At 43.2% G+C, this 20860-nt stretch overlaps 9 protein-coding genes across 9 annotated transcripts; 4 read left to right on the top strand and 5 right to left on the bottom strand.

Annotated features, from left to right (window-relative positions):
- Nucleotides 1-255: 255 nt before the first annotated feature.
- GGI43DRAFT_419063 (glycoside hydrolase family 18 protein) lies at nt 256-2109 on the bottom strand. Its single transcript, XM_083207630.1, has 5 exons — nt 1764-2109; nt 1651-1707; nt 1574-1587; nt 1400-1518; nt 256-1334 (listed from the first exon to the last, which is right to left on the bottom strand). The coding sequence occupies exons 1-5, from the start codon at nt 1864-1866 to the stop codon at nt 434-436; spliced, it is 1194 nt and encodes a 397-aa protein (XP_083055142.1). The 5' UTR covers nt 1867-2109; the 3' UTR covers nt 256-433.
- A 1508-nt stretch (nt 2110-3617) lies between these two features.
- GGI43DRAFT_426634 (NADP-dependent oxidoreductase) lies at nt 3618-4617 on the bottom strand (the record flags this gene model as incomplete). The annotated part of the gene is made up of 2 exons (XM_083208689.1): nt 3618-4041; nt 4079-4617. 2 exons carry the CDS (start codon nt 4615-4617, stop codon nt 3618-3620), a joined length of 963 nt encoding a protein of 320 aa, XP_083055141.1.
- Nucleotides 4618-5712: 1095 nt separating this feature from the next.
- On the bottom strand, nt 5713-7255 carry GGI43DRAFT_432435 (cytochrome P450; the record flags this gene model as incomplete). The annotated part of the gene is made up of 4 exons (XM_083209576.1): nt 6827-7255; nt 6275-6750; nt 5966-6214; nt 5713-5895 (listed from the first exon to the last, which is right to left on the bottom strand). The coding sequence occupies exons 1-4, from the start codon at nt 6936-6938 to the stop codon at nt 5713-5715; spliced, it is 1020 nt and encodes a 339-aa protein (XP_083055140.1). The 5' UTR covers nt 6939-7255.
- Nucleotides 7256-8722: 1467 nt separating this feature from the next.
- GGI43DRAFT_419059 (Zn(II)2Cys6 transcription factor domain-containing protein) lies at nt 8723-10875 on the top strand. Its single transcript, XM_083207629.1, has 2 exons — nt 8723-8831; nt 8891-10875. The coding sequence occupies exons 1-2, from the start codon at nt 8742-8744 to the stop codon at nt 10778-10780; spliced, it is 1980 nt and encodes a 659-aa protein (XP_083055139.1). The 5' UTR covers nt 8723-8741; the 3' UTR covers nt 10781-10875.
- Nucleotides 10876-11540: 665 nt separating this feature from the next.
- On the top strand, nt 11541-12238 carry GGI43DRAFT_303904 (Endoribonuclease L-PSP/chorismate mutase-like protein). The gene is made up of 3 exons (XM_083201584.1): nt 11541-11830; nt 11885-12042; nt 12096-12238. Exons 1-3 carry the CDS (start codon nt 11666-11668, stop codon nt 12169-12171), a joined length of 399 nt encoding a protein of 132 aa, XP_083055138.1. The 5' UTR covers nt 11541-11665; the 3' UTR covers nt 12172-12238.
- GGI43DRAFT_303902 (uncharacterized protein) lies at nt 12145-13848 on the bottom strand. Its single transcript, XM_083201583.1, has 2 exons — nt 13581-13848; nt 12145-13519 (listed from the first exon to the last, which is right to left on the bottom strand). The coding sequence occupies exons 1-2, from the start codon at nt 13770-13772 to the stop codon at nt 12305-12307; spliced, it is 1407 nt and encodes a 468-aa protein (XP_083055137.1). The 5' UTR covers nt 13773-13848; the 3' UTR covers nt 12145-12304.
- Nucleotides 13849-14063: 215 nt separating this feature from the next.
- Nucleotides 14064-14917, top strand: GGI43DRAFT_303901 (HAD-like domain-containing protein). Its single transcript, XM_083201582.1, has one exon. The coding sequence runs from the start codon at nt 14219-14221 to the stop codon at nt 14858-14860; it is 642 nt and encodes a 213-aa protein (XP_083055136.1). The 5' UTR covers nt 14064-14218; the 3' UTR covers nt 14861-14917.
- Nucleotides 14918-15331: 414 nt separating this feature from the next.
- GGI43DRAFT_432434 (monooxygenase) lies at nt 15332-16854 on the bottom strand (the record flags this gene model as incomplete). Its single annotated transcript, XM_083209575.1, has 3 exons — nt 15332-15550; nt 15594-16306; nt 16374-16854. 3 exons carry the CDS (start codon nt 16852-16854, stop codon nt 15332-15334), a joined length of 1413 nt encoding a protein of 470 aa, XP_083055135.1.
- Nucleotides 16855-17117: 263 nt separating this feature from the next.
- GGI43DRAFT_419054 (transcription factor domain-containing protein) lies at nt 17118-19368 on the top strand. Its single transcript, XM_083207628.1, has 3 exons — nt 17118-17742; nt 17814-18278; nt 18343-19368. The coding sequence occupies exons 1-3, from the start codon at nt 17335-17337 to the stop codon at nt 19102-19104; spliced, it is 1635 nt and encodes a 544-aa protein (XP_083055134.1). The 5' UTR covers nt 17118-17334; the 3' UTR covers nt 19105-19368.
- The last annotated feature ends 1492 nt before the right edge of the window (nt 19369-20860 follow it).

Here is a 20860-nt window from a genome sequence, read left to right as displayed (position 1 = left end):
TAATTCAACGTAACGAAGAATTCGTAGGCTAAAACTGAATGAATCTAGCAAACTGCACCAAGTTAGTTAAGCGGATTGGGAGTGTTCCATGAGAAAGTTCCATATCCTTGGATCTTAAATATTCATAGAGTACATATCCAGAAACGGTGCCATTGTGTGGAACCATCACTTCTCAATTATATGGCTTTGAATGCAGAGCCCTGTATAATCAGTAGCTCAAATATGCCATCTTTATAAGCGTTGGATACTTAGGAACATGTTCAAAATATGTATTGTGCTATGTAGGTATTCAAGTATAGGCAATAGAAGTGCAAGATATATACTAACGACCGTCCGCGCCAACGGTCCAGCGAGTCAACCCTTTTTGTTTTCGTATAAGTCATCGCACATCCCCGTCATCTTATGCCAGGGTATATTGGCGTTAATCTCTGCATTACTGGCAAGATGACCACCACTGACTGCTAACAACGCACTTGTAAGGCGACTGGCATTGCGTAGGACCAGTGTACCCTTCGCCTCCACATTGACCCCATTGCGGCACACTGCCGCCGCTACCGCCAGTTGGGCTAGTAGAACTGCCACTAGAAGTGGTAGTCTTGGAAGCGCCAGTAGAAGTAGTAGCCGGGGGGCTTGAACCAGAGGCGGCCAGATCGCTGACAACCTGGTCCAGGAAACCGGAATTCTCATACAACTGGGACATATCCCACATCATGATACCCGCAAAGCTTGAGTATTGCTTGGTAAATGAGATGACCGCAGAAAGTTGTGTTCCGGACACGTATCCACTTGCAGCACCAGTGTTGGCAGCGATACCGAGCAGAATCCTCACGTTAGGGTTCTTGCTGACGGTATGCGCCCAGTTGTCCCAGACATCAAAGTTGTAGTTCCACTGGGTAGTTGCTCCAGGAACATAGCTGCTGACCCCACATCCATTGTTGTAATATTGAATCATAATGAAATCGAAGAAAACCGAACCGTTTAGGGCCGGGTTGTCAGCGTAATCGGGATAGACGCATTGCGGCGCAGCAGACAGGTAGAACTTCCTGTTCGCAGAAGACGCAGAAGCGTCCATCAAACTTCGCAACTCAGTGGCAAAAGTGGCCAAGTTATTGACACCAGATTCAAAGTCAAAGTCGACGCCATCCACCACTGCGGAACCAAATGGGCGGTCTACGTTGCTGTTTGGATTGACGGGGCCAAACATATTCCAAACCGTCTGGGCCGCAGATGTGGCAACATCAGTGGACGAGAAGCCGCCCTGGGTATAAGATCCGCCTCCCAGTGAAATCAGGATTGTCTTGCCATATGTTTGCTGGCATGTAATGATGTCTTGCCTAAAGAAGATCTAAGCATCGTATACCAACTAGCGGAATTCACTTGGAGTCTGGGTACAACTTACTCGATTTGGGGGCAATTAAGTGCGTTATCATTATCTGCGAAAGCTGTGCAATTGTTGCCTGCATTGGCGAAGTTGGTGATGACCGGGCTGATGCCATTCATGAACCCAATCGGGATGATCTGTGAGAGGTCAGCCAGGCTACAGAACGGCATCCGAGTTTTTGGTAATGCTCACATCTATCTCAGCATCTAGAAATAATCGTTAGTTGTCATGAATTGTTCTGAGTCGTTCTGAGTCGATCTTGAACTTACTGGCACAATAGGTGGACAGGCGCTGCTGAGAGGTTGCTTGATTTGCCGAGTTTTGACCTGAATGCAACGTATTAATTGGAAGCTTAAGTTTTGAAAGAATATGTTCAGCCCACCCCAGTACACGGCAATGTTTTGCGTTGAGCTAGCGTTGAAACCGGCACGTGCCAAGGGCAGAGCGGCCAACAAGGCTCCTAGATAAGCCAATGATTGAACCATGCTGACGATATTGACCGATGTAATCTGTAGACCAGCAGATAATGGCCGATGTCAAGCTGTAAATTTCTACTTGCACAAGACCTATATATAATCAACTCATAGGATGCAGATTCAACACTAGGAACTTAGACTGCAGGGTGGTACTGTAACCGCTCCAAGCTTTACTTCACAAGGCTAGGCGGGGCAGCAAGTGGCACGTTTCGAAACAGCAACCCACGATATCAGCACAACGTTGTATCTGGGGAAGATAGCGATAGCTAGGGTAAAAGTTCTCAGCAAGCAGGAACTAAAGCAAGTTTATACCAAACGCAGCGCTATCATAATCATGTGGCAACATTTTACATGCCAAGTGACTTGTATGGTCAAGTGATGCGGGCCAGAGGATGGCTGGAGGCGAGGGGAATGAAACCTAGCCACAGGCCAGAAACGTGTACCATAAAGTCACAGCTACAATAGCAACTATCAATTATGGATTGGTATGCTGGTGATACACAAAGCTCTAAAACACAATGCTTGCAGATATGGTCGCATCGGTAATCAGGTACAGTCTAGGAGCGGTGGATTTGCGCGGCAGACGGCCTGGCAGCGTTACAATTTGCTGGCCGATTATGATACTGTAACGTGGGAGCTTTTAGTTACGTTTAGGCTATATCGCTTTTGAATTAATCTATCCATTTATTTAATTATTTGCGTCTGCGAATCCCCTGATCCTTATGCCTAATTCCTAGCTGTGGCGCCAGGCATTTGTCAACTGCCTATAATGGCAATCCTAGGCAACAACGAAGGTAAATGATCCACCGACTGACCAATTATTTCCAGTGGTTCCTGCGCTACAACTTTGTAATTGCCTAATTCGTACTACTAACACCGGACACTAAAATCTGGGCTTAGCGGTGTTTTATTGTGGTCTCTGGTCACAATGAACAAGTTAAGCGCCTATTCTGACGGCTGTAAATGTATGCAACGATCCAGCTGCCTGCAACAGAGCTGCGCAGATTCGTTTGAGAAACATGAGTATTTGGCTGTCCACTCGATACGTACATTGACAGCTCCTGAAACTACCTTTCGTAGGCGTTGGGTCGGCGAAATAGATCTAGCGCAAAGCAGTTAAAATACTGCTCTTCTTCAAAGCTTTTCACTTATAGCCTTTTTTACATTACCCCCGTTCTCTTCGTCTACCTTCAAGTTAAAGCAATACTATTAACTCTATCACAATGCGATAGCCGAGAAACTGCGCTACGTTTATGGGAACCTCAATCGGGTCAGCAAGCAGGACGTATAATAAGGCACCCATTGCCCACGCTTCTACTAGTACGTGTGGATTTTATAGAAAGGCTACGACAGGCTGAGTTTATTACTTGAACAAACCAAGAAAGTTTTTCTCAACGGTCGATCTTTTCATCTGCCAAAAATATTCGCATTGATGCACATAGATATTACTTAATGTCACATATACTCGATTCCAGATGATTACATCATATTCAATGAATATGAAAGGGATTTGTGTGCGTCAAACGTACTCAAAGATAGTCACTAATTTATGAATATATACATAACCAGTTACAAAAGAAATAAATGAAAGTACCACTTATGTTCTAAGTACTATAATTATTGAAGAAACATAATTTAATTGGAATATAACTTAACTATCCAATCGATGTATATTTTGATTAATAGCTTCTGTTCCATAGCTAATCCCAAGTCTGACTACCCGTTGGCCCTTTGAACTGATTGCCAATAACACCTTAAGGTCAATCAATGGTAATAACTACTTTACCATTTGCCTTTTTATTCTCGACCTTGTTGAACGCCTCTTGAAAATTTGCGAAATTAACCACACCATCCACCTTGGCCACACATTTCCCTTCTCCTTGTAAATTGGAAATTTTGTCAAGCTGGCGGCCATTTGGTTCGACAAGAAACCACTTTGCCTCAGCAAGTGTCTTGGTCGTTGACTCAGGCTTTTCCTGCTGTGGATCGCCAGTAACACTAAGAAGAATACCGCCTTCTTTAACAGCTGACCAGCATGACGAGAGCGTCGCACCTCCAACGCAGTCAAAAGCGGCATCTACTTCGCGCTCTAGTTGATTCGCAGCCCAGTCAGAAATGTTCTGCTTCTTACAGTCAATTACTTCAGTTGCACCTAGTTTTCTAACGTAATCAGCAGTGTCCCCGCTAGCAACTGCAATAAGCTCCAGCAAGAGCTGCGAACTGGATTGCCCAGCTACCCACAACGCCGGAGGCTCCTGTGATAAGGACTTTGAGGTTGCTATTCTTGTTCCGAGATTCTATATCTCCAAAGACTGCTTTTCCATCTAGAATTCCGTGTTGGAAGATACCCTGCCAAGCCGTCAGGGAGCTTAACGGCGTTGCGCCGGCCTCTATCCACCCAATGTTTTTAGATTTGTGCGCCAATTGAGAAAGTCTGGCTAGGGTATATTGACGGAAATTACCGGTTTGAGATGGTTCAAGGCGAAAGAAGACCTCGTCGCCAACTTTGAATTGAGACGCGCGAGCCTCTTCACTATCTGCAACTTTGGCGATGACTCCAGCTGCTTCTGTACAAGGAACTCTCTCACGACCAGGTGCAAAGAGCGAAGGAAACCAGATCTCCCAACGAAGTTCATTCAGGCATGGCATTATAGCGTGCACATGAATGAGAAACTCATCTGATCGGGATAAAGTAGGCAGCGGAACGTCTTCAACGACAAGTTGTGTTGACTTAGGGTCCGGTTGATGAACCACTTTCATAGTCTTAGGAAGGGTCAAGGACGCCATTTGAGCTAACCTTCTGTTAAAGGTCAAATGTGAAAGTTGATGTTTAAAATGAGTGGTCAGAATATGACAACGGAGCTAAGTTGACATTGAAAACCTTGCTGGAAGCACTTGTGGGATTTCTAATTTGATAGCACCGTGCCAATTGTCAAATTATATTCTGAAAGAAATAGCTTAATTTGTCTAGACTTTAAAGTAAACTTTTGCATTCCGGGTTTTTCGGGAGCTGTATAATTGACATGTAAAAACGCCACATAATATATTTTATCATATCGGATAGCCTATTGTCGGGTATCAAAATACGAGTGGTAACTCTAAAGTGTTGGGGGGCTTGTCAATTGCGAGGTTGCTTTTTGAAGTTTAAAAAGGTTATGTTTAGTATTTATGGGGCTTTTTGGTTATGTAGTAGGACATAACTGACACAATGTTACTTTGTAGATACTTGCGACACGATACTATTGGCTTACTTCACAATTTTCCCCCCCTACAAAGCCTAATGTGATGAAGCATGACCAAATTTTACTAGTCTCTCCCAAATATGCCTGAAGACAGTACTTATAGTCTATTTTACACTGTCTGGGTTTCGAAGATCGCAGTGCGGGCGAATTTTTGTCTAACTTGTTTAAACTATTACTACATAGAGGCGCTGACTGGAATATTAAGGATATTGTATTGCTTTTATTCCTAGAATTTGCGTACCAATATAAACTTTTAAACTGTCTTAGGGAGTATTTCATCGGCCTCCCGGTTACCTTTCCTCCTAATGCTGCGACGCCGCCTCATTGGCACGAAGGAGCTGCTGTTTCTGCAATTGTGGTCGAAGGGAGCCTGCCGAACAAGATAAATAGCGACCCAGCGCTCGTGTTTGGGAAGGGTGGAAGCAGGTTTAAGATTCTTGGTTTCCACCACTTTATCAGCAACGACTATAACAGTACAGTATCTACCAGGCCAATGGCAACTCGGTCATACACCGAAGCTGTGAAGAAAAGAGGAATTGCAACTCTAGTGGAATTTGATGAGGAGTATAATGATATTTAGCTTCAAGGTATTAGAAGTTTGATGGACTCAGCCTCATGGCCCTTCATAACGGATAGGGTGAAAAGACAGCTGGTAGTTGGCCATCGCGTATCCCATGCCAGTTGGGATTACAAAGGCTCGCCCGCTTTTCACATCTTTGTAGACCAAGTCCTCGTCCGGTGCAGCTCGTTCTTGGCGATGTGTGGCGCCAGGAAAAGAGACGAAGAGCCTTATGAACTATAGCGTTAAGATAAGGAAGTTAGTCAAGCTTTGATGCTTCTGGCAGCTGCTGTGGGCCAGGCATTACGGCTCCCAGTTCGGCTTGTAGGCGGGTCAGAGCGTTGCGGTCAGCTAGCATATGGCACACTATGGCAGCCAATGTTGAGGCTATTGTGTCAGTTTCGGCAAACAGAATTACCATAGCTTCGTCTGTAATGCGTTGTGTTTCTTTTTCCGTCTCGGGAAGATTATCGCTTCGAATTATCTCATGGAAGATGATCCGTCCCTCAGGTATTTCCTTCGAATTGCGAATAACTTCGATCGTATCAGCAAGGTCCTATGTATCTATCAGCACGCCCCAAAGACTAGTTGAAAGATAATGAGAATTCCAAAGCACCTTCAGAAACTGTTCAAATACGCCTATCCGCGAGACAAGGATGGTCATAAGTGCCGGTGGTATACTCTTCAATATTTTTGCCAGCCAAGGCACATGAGTAACCAAGTGGGTTACTCTGTGAGGCTCCAAAACACCAAAGAAAGGGGCGTTGATGGTCGGCTCGAGATGTCGGACGGTGTGTTGGGAAAAGTACTGATTCAGAACAGCCCATCGACGCCGGTGCAGGTCATGGTCTGCTATACCAGATATTGAACCAGGAGTCATCAGTAACTTCACTCCAGTATGAAACTTCTCGCGGTGCCGTTTGGGGTTTTGTGGGTATAAATCTTCAATAAAAGTAGGGTCACAAATGTGTATTGCATCTGGTCGGGTGCCCACTATGGGACCGAATTTGCGGTGCATCTCTTCGATCACCCAAACATACTGCCCACCCCTCACAAGGTCATTATATGCATTATACCGAGGGGTCAGGGCTACTGGCAAGTGAAACAGTCCTCAGCTACAGATTCTAGGCCTGACAAGGGTTTGAGTGACATGGAGAATGACACTTACCAGCGAGCTTGCAGCCCGGAATCGTTGCCAACGGGTTGAAATATAGTCGATAGACGGCTAGCACAGCCAGATACAGCGCCAGGAGCGAAATACCGGCCCATAGATTTAACATTTTCTATGGCTGAAGGCCTCATTGAGTTGCTCTAGCAAAGAGTAGGAGTCGTACAACCGCTCGCAAGGTTCGCTTTTTGCCTTGATGGGCTGATGAAGATGTAAAGATTGGAGAAGCACGTATGACCTTTCAACATGGCCCTGTTTATAGACTTAATAAATTTGGGCAGATAAAGTTTAGTATTTAAAGAAAAAAGAACAAAAAGGAAGAATAATACCAAGGGCCTGGTCAGCCAAGCCGCCGCACATGGTGTAGCTCAAAATATGGCCGCAAATGAACGACCCCGTCAAGTAGTAAATAATGTACGCGACAATTTCTTCCAAGTTCGCACTCAGCATCGGCCCTAGGACGCGCGGGCGGCAAAATTTAAGTCCCTGAGACCCCCGGATTGCCGGATTGCCATACGCTAACATACTATAGCCGGGAACTTTTGTCTTGCTACTTATACTAGACTTTGTGAAAAGGAATTTGTTTTTGCGGTCATATTAGTTACAGTTATATTATATAACTTTTACAGCCTGCGTTGTATGTAGATGCAAACTATCGTAAAATCCGCTGAGAAGAGGGAGGGAACGTACCTCTGAACTGGCTTACAAACATATACTTACTAGCGCATACACGGAAATCTAGCTTGTGATATCACTATCAAGACCATACCGCGAGAAAAAGTCAGAGGAATCATTTGATCTGTCCGGCACGACCTCGTTTTCTCAAGAAATAAGCCGCTGCTACGGCTAGGAGTCTTTTTGCGTAGCAGACTTGTGTTGTTTTTGCTATTAATAAAAGGAATCTCATTCTATTTATATCCTAACCCGTTGGGCCAGGTCCGGCTTAACCCTTACGCCAACTTTCTTTCTTACCCTGGACGTAGCTTGCAGAGCCTCATCTAAATGCTTTACCGGAATCTCTCTATTTACTCATGCTATGAGATAGTAAACGTTTAGTAGCTACAAGGTAATGGTTTTTTGAGGGGCCTGACTTATACTACAAAGTTTATAATAAGATACAGTTCTAACTTCATTGTTGACTGACTCTCATTTCACGACTATCGCATTCTTCCAAATGCAATTCGTTCCCCTTTTTAGGAATCACGTATCATCAGAACCGCCCAAGTCAGCTTGGTAAGTATTACTTAGTTGCATGAGGATCGTCAGAATAGCGAACTTGGGCAGTAATCACCTGATCCGTAAATCTAGTAGCATCTAAATCTGGAAAGATATATATCTAAGTGTTTGTGGAGGATTTTGAATCATACCTTTTCATCTTCGTTTTACCTAGCTCCGAACTTCGGGCGGTATTTGCGACGAGATCTTATAAATTTTTACAGCGATCTGCAGCATATAGTCTGGCTGTGCTTTACAAATTAACACAACAATCGTATCAAATTTTCTCTATGTATTTAGTGCAACAGCATCCCTTACCACTGCAATTGCATGCTCAGGATGCGAGATGTCTCAAGGCAAGGCTCTAAAAACGCGTCGACGCTCGAAACGAAGGCTTCCTCGAAAATATAAAATTTACCACCAATATAAACTTATACCAAGACCGGTTGCTATGGTCCAATGGCTCCATGCATCGGCATGTCTGCCGAATTGATCAAATTTATTAAGGTGGCACATGGTGGATTAGTTTAGCCAGCGCTACTTAGCGGTCGCATGACTCGCGAAGGCTGCTTTGGCTTTCTTGTAAAGAGTTTATCGTAATACCGGGGATCAATGTCGGCGGTCGGCCTGTATCGCAACTTTGGGCTGCCGGGACTTAGAAGCTTCACTAGCTACATTTCTCAGGCAGGCATGTCTCAACATGTACGAACCAGCTCCGCCTCGTCCAAAAAAGACCAACATTTGTCGCTCTCGTAATGGGTGTAAAATGTGCAGGCAGAGGCGGAAAAAGGTGTGCTAAGCAATTGATTGTAATCCAAGGCGTGAATGTCACGGCTAACGACCCAATAGTGCGATGATCAGAAACCTTGCGGGCTCTGCATGAGGCTCGGTGTAGCCTGTGAGCAGACCTTCCCGACGCTCGAGTTTCGCAGCGTCTTTGGCCCGTCACGGTCACGAAAGACTGGAGTGCGGCCAGTCACTTCACTGTATCAGCCAAATCCGCCATCGTGTAATTTTGTTGCTATTACAGGGACTTCGCCAAAGCATTGGCGACGCTCGCCTCCAAGAATGGGGGGCGGCTCTGACACCGTTTTCGACCCAGACAGTCTGTTGAATGTAAATATGATCCCGCAGCCGGAGCTCTGCTTGTTCTATGATCCCAAAATTCACAATAGAGTCCAGGAAGACTATCCTTGCTCCGACCTTTTTGAGGAGCCGTTAGACTTGGGGAGCACGGAGAGCATACTTGTCAGTTTAGGCCCATCACTTTTACCACAACAGAGAACCAGTGACGTCGTTAGATTCTACCTGAATATTTGGGATGTTCATTGTTTGCCAGCTTTAAATTTGGCGTTCAAATCTATGGAGACTATTCGCAGCCAATCGTCACTCATCACGGACACCATAGCTACCCTTGCAGCCAGCCGCCTGAGTCGAAAACTGCCACAGAGACGACTACTCAAGCCATCTGACTCACTAGAATTGGACTTCCGACCGGATTCTGGCCATGAAGCTTTAAGTAGCGAGCTGTACGGCTCTGCCCTGCGCAAAATGTCAAGTTGGAGCCCTGAAACCTTCGACTCGAACCCAATGCTGGCCTTTGCCACGCTTGTGCTTTTCTGTTATGTGGAATCCTCAATGGGTCACTTCAAAGGGTTTTACATCCATTCCCAAGGTGTAGAAAAACTGCTAAAGAAGTCCGCTAATCTTCTCTTTCCCCACGGTGCCGGTCTGCTTGCGGCTTGGGTGGAAGTCAAGATGCAAAACTGGTGGCGCAGGGCATATTTTGGGGTTCCCGAGTTCTTTCAGGACTACTTCAACCCGTTACTTTGTCCAGAAATGCAATTTATTTCGAATACTACGAGTGGTCGTACGGCTACTATTCTTTGGATACTTTGCGAATCGCATCGTCTCAACACCGCCGCTCTTATTGCGTGCTGGACGAAACAAGGGAAAAACAGTCCAATGCTGAGAGAAAACACAGCCTCAAAACTTATAGACAAAGCCACTTCAGCATCTGAGCAACCAATTCCTTTCAGTGAGCTTTTGGTCATGATTAAGATTTACTCCGAGAAGCTGGATGAGTGGCGCGCGCCCCTCCCAGGCTTGGCAGAGATCAAGGGGAATCCAAGCCGTCTGAAGCGTCTCGACTTAAAAAGTCCTGAAAATGAAGCTATATATTTCTCGTCTCACAAATTTGCCATGAACATGGCTTATTACGTGGTGGCCCGTGTCATGCACTCTACTGGACCGCTACAGACCTTTGATAGCGCATCTATCCATAATATCGATGATTTATATGATGAAGTAGAGGCTTGGATCTTCATCTTGCTACGCATCGCTGCTGGAATCAGCTGGGAGGACTGCGTTTGTCTCAATGCTTACACCATCGGGTTTGCGGGGTTATTATTCACATGTGCGCTAGCTTCTCGAAGGCTTGAAACTGGACTTTGGATCCAGGAGTGGTTGAAAAAGCGTTTAGATCAGGGAGGGATTGAAGAGGGAAACTTTCCCGTCTTTCAAATTCTGGATGCGGTACGACTCATCAATCGTGAACGCAGAAATGGTCTGGATGTAGTTGCGTTGTTTCAAACAGTGGATGATGGAGGTGGTAGAGGTAAGTTTGGCTCGTATTCGAGCCAGTCTATCTGGTCGATGTTGGTTTACGCAAGGTGTAGAAGTACGGGGGAGTTGGGCTCATACCATGTCTCAACAGGTGGTCTGATTGCGCCCAAATAAGTTCTTTTTCCTCACCATTTACTTTTTTGCGGGCGTTATTGGGAGACGGTGACATAGATCTTATAGTGCATTATTGAATGACAGTTAATTCACTTGCGTAGCTCTGCCAGTAAAGATTATATCGACCAATGCTTTTGTCGATGGGTGCACATCACGAGCAGTGTTGGTAGCTAAGCTATTTCAGGTTGTCTAGGTAATTTGCTATTGCGGCCATCTTCCCTAGCGCCGATTTCGTGTCGCAGATTCTACATATAATTATGATTCAAATTTTTTTTAATTTGTAATCGGTAGTTTTACCATTCATGCCGTGATTGCTTGCTTCTGGAGATTAAGGAATTGCCAGCGCAGTTTGCATCTCTACCACTTCTGTTATATCCCGAGACCGCCGTGACTAGACGTCCAATTTGAAAACGTACTATAATAACTATCGGGTTTGCGGTTTGTGGTGCACAGGAACGCAATGTCGGGATATATGTCAGGCAGTATCCCGGATTGTTTCGTAAAATTTCGAGCCTTGCCACATTTGGTGCACGGAAACGCAGCCGAAGTGGACAAATAATCAATACCAATATTGGGTCTGGTGTAGAGTAGGGGTTAAGATCTTACCCGAACTTTTCCTCTTGTGGTGCACGAGAGCGCTAGTATGCATTTATCCATTCAAGATCCACATAGCGGTCTCCGCCTACATACCAGTGCTCTTAGATACATGTAGGTGGTGTATAAAACCCCAGGGAATTTTGCTTTGAAGGGGGTAATGGGGCAGCAAGTGGCTTATATCTCGGGAACCATGCGTGACCCCCAAGTTGTTCCTTATTTAAGAATTGTTCCCCTGATTTCGACCCAAGGGCAGTCACTCTAATTCAGCACAATACAATATAGTCGCAAATGTCTCTCAAGAAAGTCGGTGTATTTACTGACGATGCACCCACGCTTCGCCCAGGCGTTTACACGCCTGCTATTGTCGCCAATGGCTTTGTCTTTACATCAGGTATATTAGGTGCTGATTCTATAACGAAGATAATGGTTCGCGGCTCGGTTATTGATCGATTTGTATGTCGTCTTGACTTGTCCAGCTTGTTATTCTAAGCTCATTAGATTGCACAGCATCAGATCATGAGGAATGTTGAAGCTGTCCTCAAGCAAGCCGACTCCGGCCTAGAGAGCGTAGTTGAGGTCACGATATTTTTGACCAACATCGCCGACGCCGATGAGTTGTCTCCTGTTTACAAAGCTTACTGGGGAGACCTCAAGCCTGCACGGACGTAAGTTGACAAATAACCTCTGATGTTACACATTCTGAAACTACTATCTTAAGTTGCGTTGCAGTGAAAGAATTGCCCTATGGTTCAGATACCAAGCTCAAGTGTATTGCAGTAGTTATGGGTAGCTGACTAATTTCTGGCTATGCTACGGGATATTACTAGTCCGCCTTGCTGGAAGCCACCAGAGAAGAATCTAGCCGGATGACTGCAAATAGCATATATAATAGTATTACTTATTATATCCATGCGGACAATCTAATTTTTATCTAACTATGGATATTTTCCGCCCATCCGCCCTTTCCCAAACATCTACGATTCGCTCACCATCTTCTGACGAATCTACTACGTAATACCAACCGTATAAGGCTCCCGTAATGCAGGCATGGTTCGGATAGATGCGAACAGTCTGACCCACATGCAGCGGTATGGGCGGCTGAGAATCTCCATCGCCATGGCCGTTGATGAGTCCCCATGACACAATGCAGTGTTCCTGGCTCACACGCTTCACAATCAGCCGGCGATCGGGATATGGCGTATTAGGGGCATAGGCATCGCGGTCGATGATGCCCCACCCCTCATAGGCTACACAAGGTTCACGTCCCAAGCCCAACACCCCAACCGCAAGTAAGGCTTCGGGTTGCTGCCGCTCTCCGTCGTTGTAGACGCTACAAACCTCTGCCGTGACAGAGATGGCTATTTCATCCTCATAGTCCCCGAAATGAGCCCGGGAATGCGTAGACAGTTGTTGCACGTCAAGGAGGGAGTATACACCGGCGTGAAGTTCGAGTTTGGTGTGAAATCCATAATGTCTCCCACTTATAACCTTGTGCAAGGTCTGCCGCAGAGCTTTGGCGTCCTCTAATAATGTGCCCTCAGCCCCAACCAAGTTCTCTATTGAAGTAACCTGCGGCGAGGCTCCGATACTGATAGTTATTTCCTTATCGTTTGAGAACAAACCCGCATTTTTTTGGAGCGCATCAAGACACCCGCTGAGCTCGCCTTGGAGATTAGCCATTGCTTGCTCGGCGGTTGAGTCATTGTAGCTGAGGCTGCTGTGTGAGTAAAGACCAATAAAGTTAATTTTGCGCTGGCTGTCAAGGGTCATCAGTTTGGAAACCAAATCGTCCTTGTTGAGACCCGAAGGAGGTAAACCCGCTCGGTGGTAGCCTGTATCGACTTTTAAGTAGACTCCGGCTGGAAACGAGGCTTGCTCTGCAAAGCGAGCTACGTGGCTCAGCTGGGCTGTGTGATCGACCATGAGAGAAATGGTACCTTGGCCCAGCTGCCGGCCGATAGCCGCCAGGCGATCGACCTGGGAAGGTGGTAGGGGAATACCGCAAAGAATATTCACTTGGCGGCCATTTTCCATGAATTCGTGTAACAGTGGCTGTAGATACTCGATTTCAGCGACAGTTGACGCTACCAGTCGAACCTCTTTTTTTGCTTCCCCAGTTTGCAGACGGACCCCTTCCAGAGTCTGTCGGTCTAAAGTCAGTGTTCGGAGTTTGGGATATTAGAATAGGAAGGAGTGTATGCACCTTGTGTGTCTTGACATGTGCCCGAAAGTCTACACCTAAATATTCTACGGCATCGAGGAGAGATTTGCAGTGCCGATGCATTTTGGCCTTGTCGAGTATCAGGGCCGGTTTCGGCAGTTGAGAGAGATCCTTTCCGACATAGTATTGTCGAAAATCGCCCGCGGTTTGTAATATTAGATGCGCTGATTCCATCACGAAGTGATGAGTTGGCTGTTGGATGAACTTGGCTATACTTGTGCTGCTGCGCTTCTTATAGACGGGGCTAGCAGTCCTTTCTAAATAAATGCGGGATACAAACTCATTAACCAGGAAGAGTGCGCGGGTGCGACGCTATGCAACGACAGGGGACCGGGTGTCCAGAATAATGCGGCTATTCCTAATGAGGTGTGCGGCTGCGACTTGATGACCAAAATTGGAATTAGTGGGGTGCTGTCAATCCTGTGCTAAAGGACATGAGCCACACCACACAAACCACACCTTTGTGCTCGGAAACCCATGCTCTTGTATTAAATTTATGGTAATACAGGTCTTATATCTACCGTTAATCCGCCCCTCTGTGAATCTATAGCAGTCGGTAGACTCTCAATTTTACTCAACTTCTCTCGATATCCATCATACGTCACAAGCTGTCTATCGTCATGACGTCCTCATCTGCAAACTGGCGACCAAAAGTCGTTATATTCGACCTCCTTACCGCCCTATTGGACTCTTGGACTCTATGGGACGCATCTACTCCCTCCACGAGCGCGGCAGAGGGTCGAATTTGGCGCGCACGCTATTTGGAATTGACCTTCGGCACCGGCGCTTATGTCCCATATGAGCAACTCGTTCACAAAGCTGCAAAAGATGTTGGCTTGCCTGACTCGGCTCCCAGGACGTTATTAGAAAACTGGGACAAACTGCAGCCATGGCCCGAAGATACCCGAGTCTTAGAGCAGCTGAAGCTTCAGGGTTATAAGCTCGGCGTGGTAACCAATTGTTCACAGCATCTAGGAACTATTGCGGCTGGTATAGTTGGGAATTTCGACACAGTTGTCACCGCAGAGGAGATTGGCTTTTACAAGCCTACCGAACAAGCCTACCAGGCCATCTTGACAGTTATGGGTGTTCAAGCTCAAGACGCGTTATTTGTTGCAGGCAGTCCAGGAGATGTTGAAGGCGCAACGAATGTTGGCATGAAAGTCGTCTGGCATAACAGGATTGGGCTACCGAGAAAGGGTAAATCGATTCCACTCAAGGAGGCTACAAGGCTGGATAGTGCTTTATCAGATTTTATGTAAATTTCTGTAATTAATATAGCTTATTATTTTGTATAATATACAGCCTTTGTAACCTAATCTATGACGAAGCATGTTCCTTGGGCCACCAAAATACAAATGTAAATTTAAGATTTATGTAAGCAGGTATGTTAAGTCAATATACCAATAGTAATGCATTTAATAGGTTACCGCTTTGGTAAACGTAAAATAGGTAATCAGCCTTCTTATAGTAACATAGAGTTTAAATTATCATTATAAGTGTGCACGTACTTGAAATCCATTTTTCAATCTTGGATTGGACAATTAACGTCGAGTATAATGGATCAAACTATTACCAGGTACCCGATTATAAAACACAACGTAATATATTACTATTAATCAGCGAATAGGTTTTATATTTATCCGCTACGTCCTACTCTGTAGATTCATTTTTGAGTATAAGAGCCAAGTTATAATAATTACATATTATACAACTAACTTTAAACTTTGAGTTTAAATTTCTTTATACTGATTTCCAAGTAATTCAGTTATGGCAGATTTAATTTGTTCTCTAGGAAATGAAGCTCTGCAAACCCAAGCAACACGTGCATCTGGACGGACTAAAGCTGCACCCACACCATCCCATTGCTTACCAAAGGAAATTATATCGTCATTTGGACCGAAATACTTGATATGAGCGGCCCAAGGGCTAATGCAGTCGTAAAGAAGCAGCTTAAGGTCGAGGCTTCGCACAAAGCAGAATGAAGGTATCAACAGCCATGGCACCATGGAGTGGCTCAAATCCACCGCCTACTTCAAGGTGAGTTACCCTTGAGCCTATTAAGGGATCTTGACTAGCTTCTACCTTAGGGAATGGATCATCAAACCCGGTGATTCGCCTCACCCACAACTTGTTTAAGTCAGGGTGGGTAATTAGTTCGTATACAACGTCAGCCAAAGCAGACTGTACTGGATTGCTTGAGGCATACAGAGCAGTTTGGGCAAGTGTGCTCTTGATTATCGCTTGCAACGCTAGTCTTCTCTCCGTGCTGTAAGAGTTTAAAAGCTCATCCCCCTTCTTTCCTGTCAATCGTTTTTGAGTAACAGCAGCTAGTTTCCATGCTAAATTTGCAGCATCCTGTAACCCTGTTGTGATTTCTTGGCCACCTGCCGGGAAAAATTGATGAGCAGCGTCGCCGGCGATAAAGACACGCCCGCTACGGAAGTTCGTCGCTAGACGGGTCGTGATCGAATACCGAGAGATCCACAGAGGAGAATCAATTCCAAAATCTGTCCCAAGAGCTTCAAATGCGAATGATTTGAAATTTTCCAGTGTTGGGATTGCGCTTGGTGGAAAATCCATGGTGCCTATGTTCACTCCGGCGAGCCGATAGTACTTTTGATACCCAAGAGGCTGCATCAAGAAGGACCCAGACTCGTTATTGACTGATATCGGGTTAGAAGGTGGGTCTGTAACTAGTGCATCTGCTAGCCAACCGGAGATATTGCCATCAGTACCAGGGAACTCAAAAGTTCACTAATTTTCTGACCTCACTCTTCGTTCCATCGCACCCAACAAGCCAAGATGCAGTAAATGTAGACCTCAACCCGTTTTCAGTCTCGATTTCAACAGTGACGGTCTCACCATCTTGAACAAGGCCAATCGCGAGGTGGCCGAAGAAGAATTTGACTCCCTTTTCTTGGCAAAGCTCTACTAAGAGCTGCTCCGTCACGGCTTGCGGAATCATTAAAGAATGAGGATGCTTGATCCCTAAAGTCTCTCTTGACATTTGCAGCCGGCTCTCTGAAGAGCCAAAATGAACAGAGTGAAGAGGTATACCGGCGTTGATGAAACGTTGAGCCATACCACGAGTTGCGAACGTTTCAAGACTACCAGCAGACATCGCAATCGCATGTGAACGAATATCTCGGTCCCTATTTCTTTCGATTACAGTAACCCCAAGCCCAGCAGTGCGGAGCTCTAATGCGAGCCAAAGGCCCGTCGGACCAGCTCCAACAATAATGATCTCAGACATTGCAGCGAATAAGTCTTGGTGGATAGAATGAAAGTCTCAGGGGGCGTGGAAAAAAAAAACTAGACAATATAACAATTGTTGTTGCCCTTCTCAAATTTACGTTAAATGGTTGGCCTTTTTATGTTAATGATGTAACCTCTGAAGTACCATTATCGCTAAGATAACGCGTAAGAGCCGAATCCCATGTCATGTTAGATGACTTGAACACAGGATCCATTCTTTTGCATGTCCGGCTCTTTCAAATTCATTATGTCCGTTAACTGTCTGCTTGTTTTCGGGATTAGGAACATTTGCACATTCGGTTGCAAGCGGACGGGTCTGTCGGGTCTCTCGCGCCTCTCGCGCCGCAGTCCTGTCCTAGGCCTACTTTGATCTCCAAACGCTTGCTACCCCGCAGCATCAGCATTCACTTGCATCAATTACTGTGCTGAATGGCTGAGTTCAATTTTCATGTAACTAATATTTGGAAACCTGCAAATCATGAACAGCAGAAACCCTCTCCATCTCACATTTCCAAGACAAAATCCACGGCTGCCGTCAAGAGCCTGCATGGAATGCTATCGGCGAAAATTGAAATGTAATAGAATTCAGTCCTGTTCGAACTGTGTCCGTGGGAGTATCGGCTGCATATACACCAATGAGCCTATTCGTCGAGATCGTAAATCGAAATATCGTGATTCAAAGCTCGTGGATAGAGTAGCTGAACTCGAACGTCTACTTGGTTCAAACGAAGGGCAAAGTCTTATGAGAAACTTCTATACCAGGGTTGAAGATATCACGGATGATAAATCTAGGGGGTTTCGACAGCATCCCGGCCGCTTATTGATAGACGAGCCCGGGAAAAGTCGCTTTCTGACAAAAACATTCTGGACGGAGCTTCCGGCAAAGGTTTGTCTCCTTCCAAAATAAAAGCATGTTGACAGAGGAAATATTTGCTAAAAAGATACATCTGCGAATAGCTTGAAGACTCCTATGCCAGTTTCGGATACAATTCAGCATACCAGCTCGCCTTAATACCTCGAGAAAACCTGTCCGGTGGGAGTTTTTTGTTCCCACATACGGTACCACAAGTTCAGAGAGCAGTCGCGAACCCTCCCCTCGATCAGATACTTCGACTTTGGAAGATATATGTGCAAAATGTCGATCCCCTCATCAGGGTTCTCCACAATCCTAGCATTGAACAAATCCTAAATGATTTATCACTAAATGAGGGCAGCTTGAACTCAGAGGCTCGCACTCTACTGCTAGCAGTCTGCTACGGCGCAGTATCTTCTCTTTCACCGTCTCAAGCTAGAGTTGAGTTTGCCTTAGATACCCAGAGTTATACAGCCTCTTTCAGATCAGCGGTTGAGAAAGCATTGGCCGACGCTCAGGTGCTTCAAACACATGACCTGCAGGTTCTTCAGGCATTTGTTATCTTCTTGGTAAGCTTATTAAATAAATTATCGCCCTAGGAAGAATAATCAATACTCACCAAGCTCCGTATAGACGTGCATACCTAGAAAGGAAGCCCGTAGCATTGGAGTCCTGATTTCCCTAGCAATCCAGATCTCACGAACTATAGGCCTGCATCGAGACGGCTCTGTTTTCAATCTATCTCTATTCGAAACAGAAACGCGACGCCGTATTTGGTGGCATCTATGCTCGCTTGATTGGCGTATTTCAGAAGGCATAGGCATGGAGGCCACTATTACGCTCTCGAGCTTCGATACAAGAATGCCGCTGAATATTGATGATGGAGATATGGAAGTGGCATCCTCGGAACTCAGCGAGCGTCGTGACTACACAGAAATGGTATTCTCTTTGATCCGATATGAAGCGTGGAAGCTGGCTGCTTCGTGCGGTAATAATATTATCCACCCCTACCAGACACCAACAGGAATTAAAGAGAATGAAATAGCATTAAACAGGCTATCAAATTATTTAGATGATACATATTTGCACCTCTGTCGAGCGATACCCACACCCATAAGTCGGTTAGTGTTGAAGGTAACACCACTGATCGTCGCGAAGCTACGCCTTCTTATTCTATATCCAGCCTGTTATGGTGACACTGAGGAAGGGATGCCTTTAACTCCCAGTGATAAAGATTTGTTATTTAGATCATCTATCAGCCTGCTCGAATTCGAGCAATCACTTGGGGCTGATTGTGAACTGAGCTGCTGGCGTTGGTTCTTTTCCAACGCTCATATTCAATGGCACGCTATGTCATTTGCTCTCTCTGAGCTGTGCGTGCGCGTGCAAGGATAATGGAAGACACGGCTTGGGATGTCATTGACCGAATCTTGAAGCCCTCTCCTCGACAGATGGGCAATGCTGATGACGATATCTGGAAACCACTATATGGTTTAAGACAGAAGGCATTGTGTGCTAGATATTTCCGCACTTCAGAACTTTCTATATCGTCTCCATTTGAATTCACCGACTCACTGTTTGACGAGTATTCGATAGACTGGACGTAATAGCCCCTCTTAGTTGCTATTCATTATATATTTTAGCCAACGAGTTATTTAGGATTAGCGCAGCTACTCATTGAAGGTGCTAAGGCAGAATTTATATATCTTTCTAACGCTAAGCCAATCAAAACACGGGAAAACCAAGGGCACATTAGTTATAGGCTAAAATATAAGTACGCAAGACTAAGTCCCATACGTTCTGCTTATACTTATCAGTACTTTCTAAGTCAGACCACCTAGTTAATGGCCACCCCCACTTAAGGGCCACCCAAGCGTAATTTAATTAGGATTATAAGAATAAAGAAAAAATCAATGCAATAGTATTATAATTAAATTTCTATATATATTTTTTTTATTCTAATTAAAATATATAATAAAAGTTTTTAAATTTAATAAATTTAACCTTATATACAGCCTTAATATATTATTTTTTTTTCTAGCTTTCTTTTAATATTTATAATTTTCTTAACCCTAATAAATTAATTATTTAAATTTTTTTTTATTTTTTATTTTTTTTTTAAATTAAAAACTATTAATTTAATATTATAAATTATAAATTTTAACTTTTACTATTACTTTTATAATATTTTTATAATTTAATTACTTTTTAATTTTTTATAATAATAGCTAAGTTTTTAATAATATAACGTTAATTAAATTTATAATTTTCTTAATATTTTATAACTATTAAAAAATATTAAATTTAATAAAATTAATTTTATTTTTTAATTATTAATTTTACTATATAAATATTAAAATAAGTAAACTATATCTCCTTTCTTAAAAATTAGTTTTCTAATTCTTTTTATATTTGCAAATTTAATTATTTTTTCTTTAACAAATTCAAATTATACTTGCAATTTTTAATACAGTTCCTTAAATTTATTAGCTATAATAATAATTTTACTAGTATTTTCTTCTTTAATTAAAAGCTTGTATAAATCTAGTTTAAACTTATAATTAATATAAAATAGTAAATAATTTATATATTTTACTAGTATACTATTATAAAAAGCTTAAACAGTTAATAAATATTTTACTTAATTATTTTAATTAAAATTAATATAATATTATAAATATATATTAATAATTTAATTAATTTATTTTATTTATTTATTTATTCAAAGGTAATAAATAATACTAGTTTTATATTTTAATTTAATTCTTATTATAAGTAATTACTAGAATTTAAATATAAATATTAATCTTTTATTTAAAATACTCTTATTTAATAATTTATAATTTATTTAAATATTTTTTAAAAAAAATATAAGCTAAGTTTTTTATAAAAAAATTTTTTATTAAAATAAAATAAATTATTTTTAAAAGTTAATTAATTATTATAAAAATACTATAAATATTATTACTTATAAATTCTTTTAAAAATAAAAGCTTTATAATATAATTAAATATAATTAATTTTTAATTTTTAATTAAAATTAATAAAAATTATAATTTTTTATAAAAAAAGTAATATAATATTTTAATTTATTTATATATTATATATTTTAATATAACTTTTTATATTTATTTTTTAATATTTTTAAACT

This window comes from Trichoderma evansii (assembly GCF_050947405.1).
Source record: "Trichoderma evansii strain SZMC 28006 chromosome Unknown GGI43scaffold_44, whole genome shotgun sequence".
NCBI classification, from domain to species: Eukaryota; Fungi; Ascomycota; class Sordariomycetes; order Hypocreales; family Hypocreaceae; genus Trichoderma; species Trichoderma evansii.
Note: the sequence above shows the minus strand (reverse complement) of the source record. Positions and strands in the feature narration are given on the sequence as shown.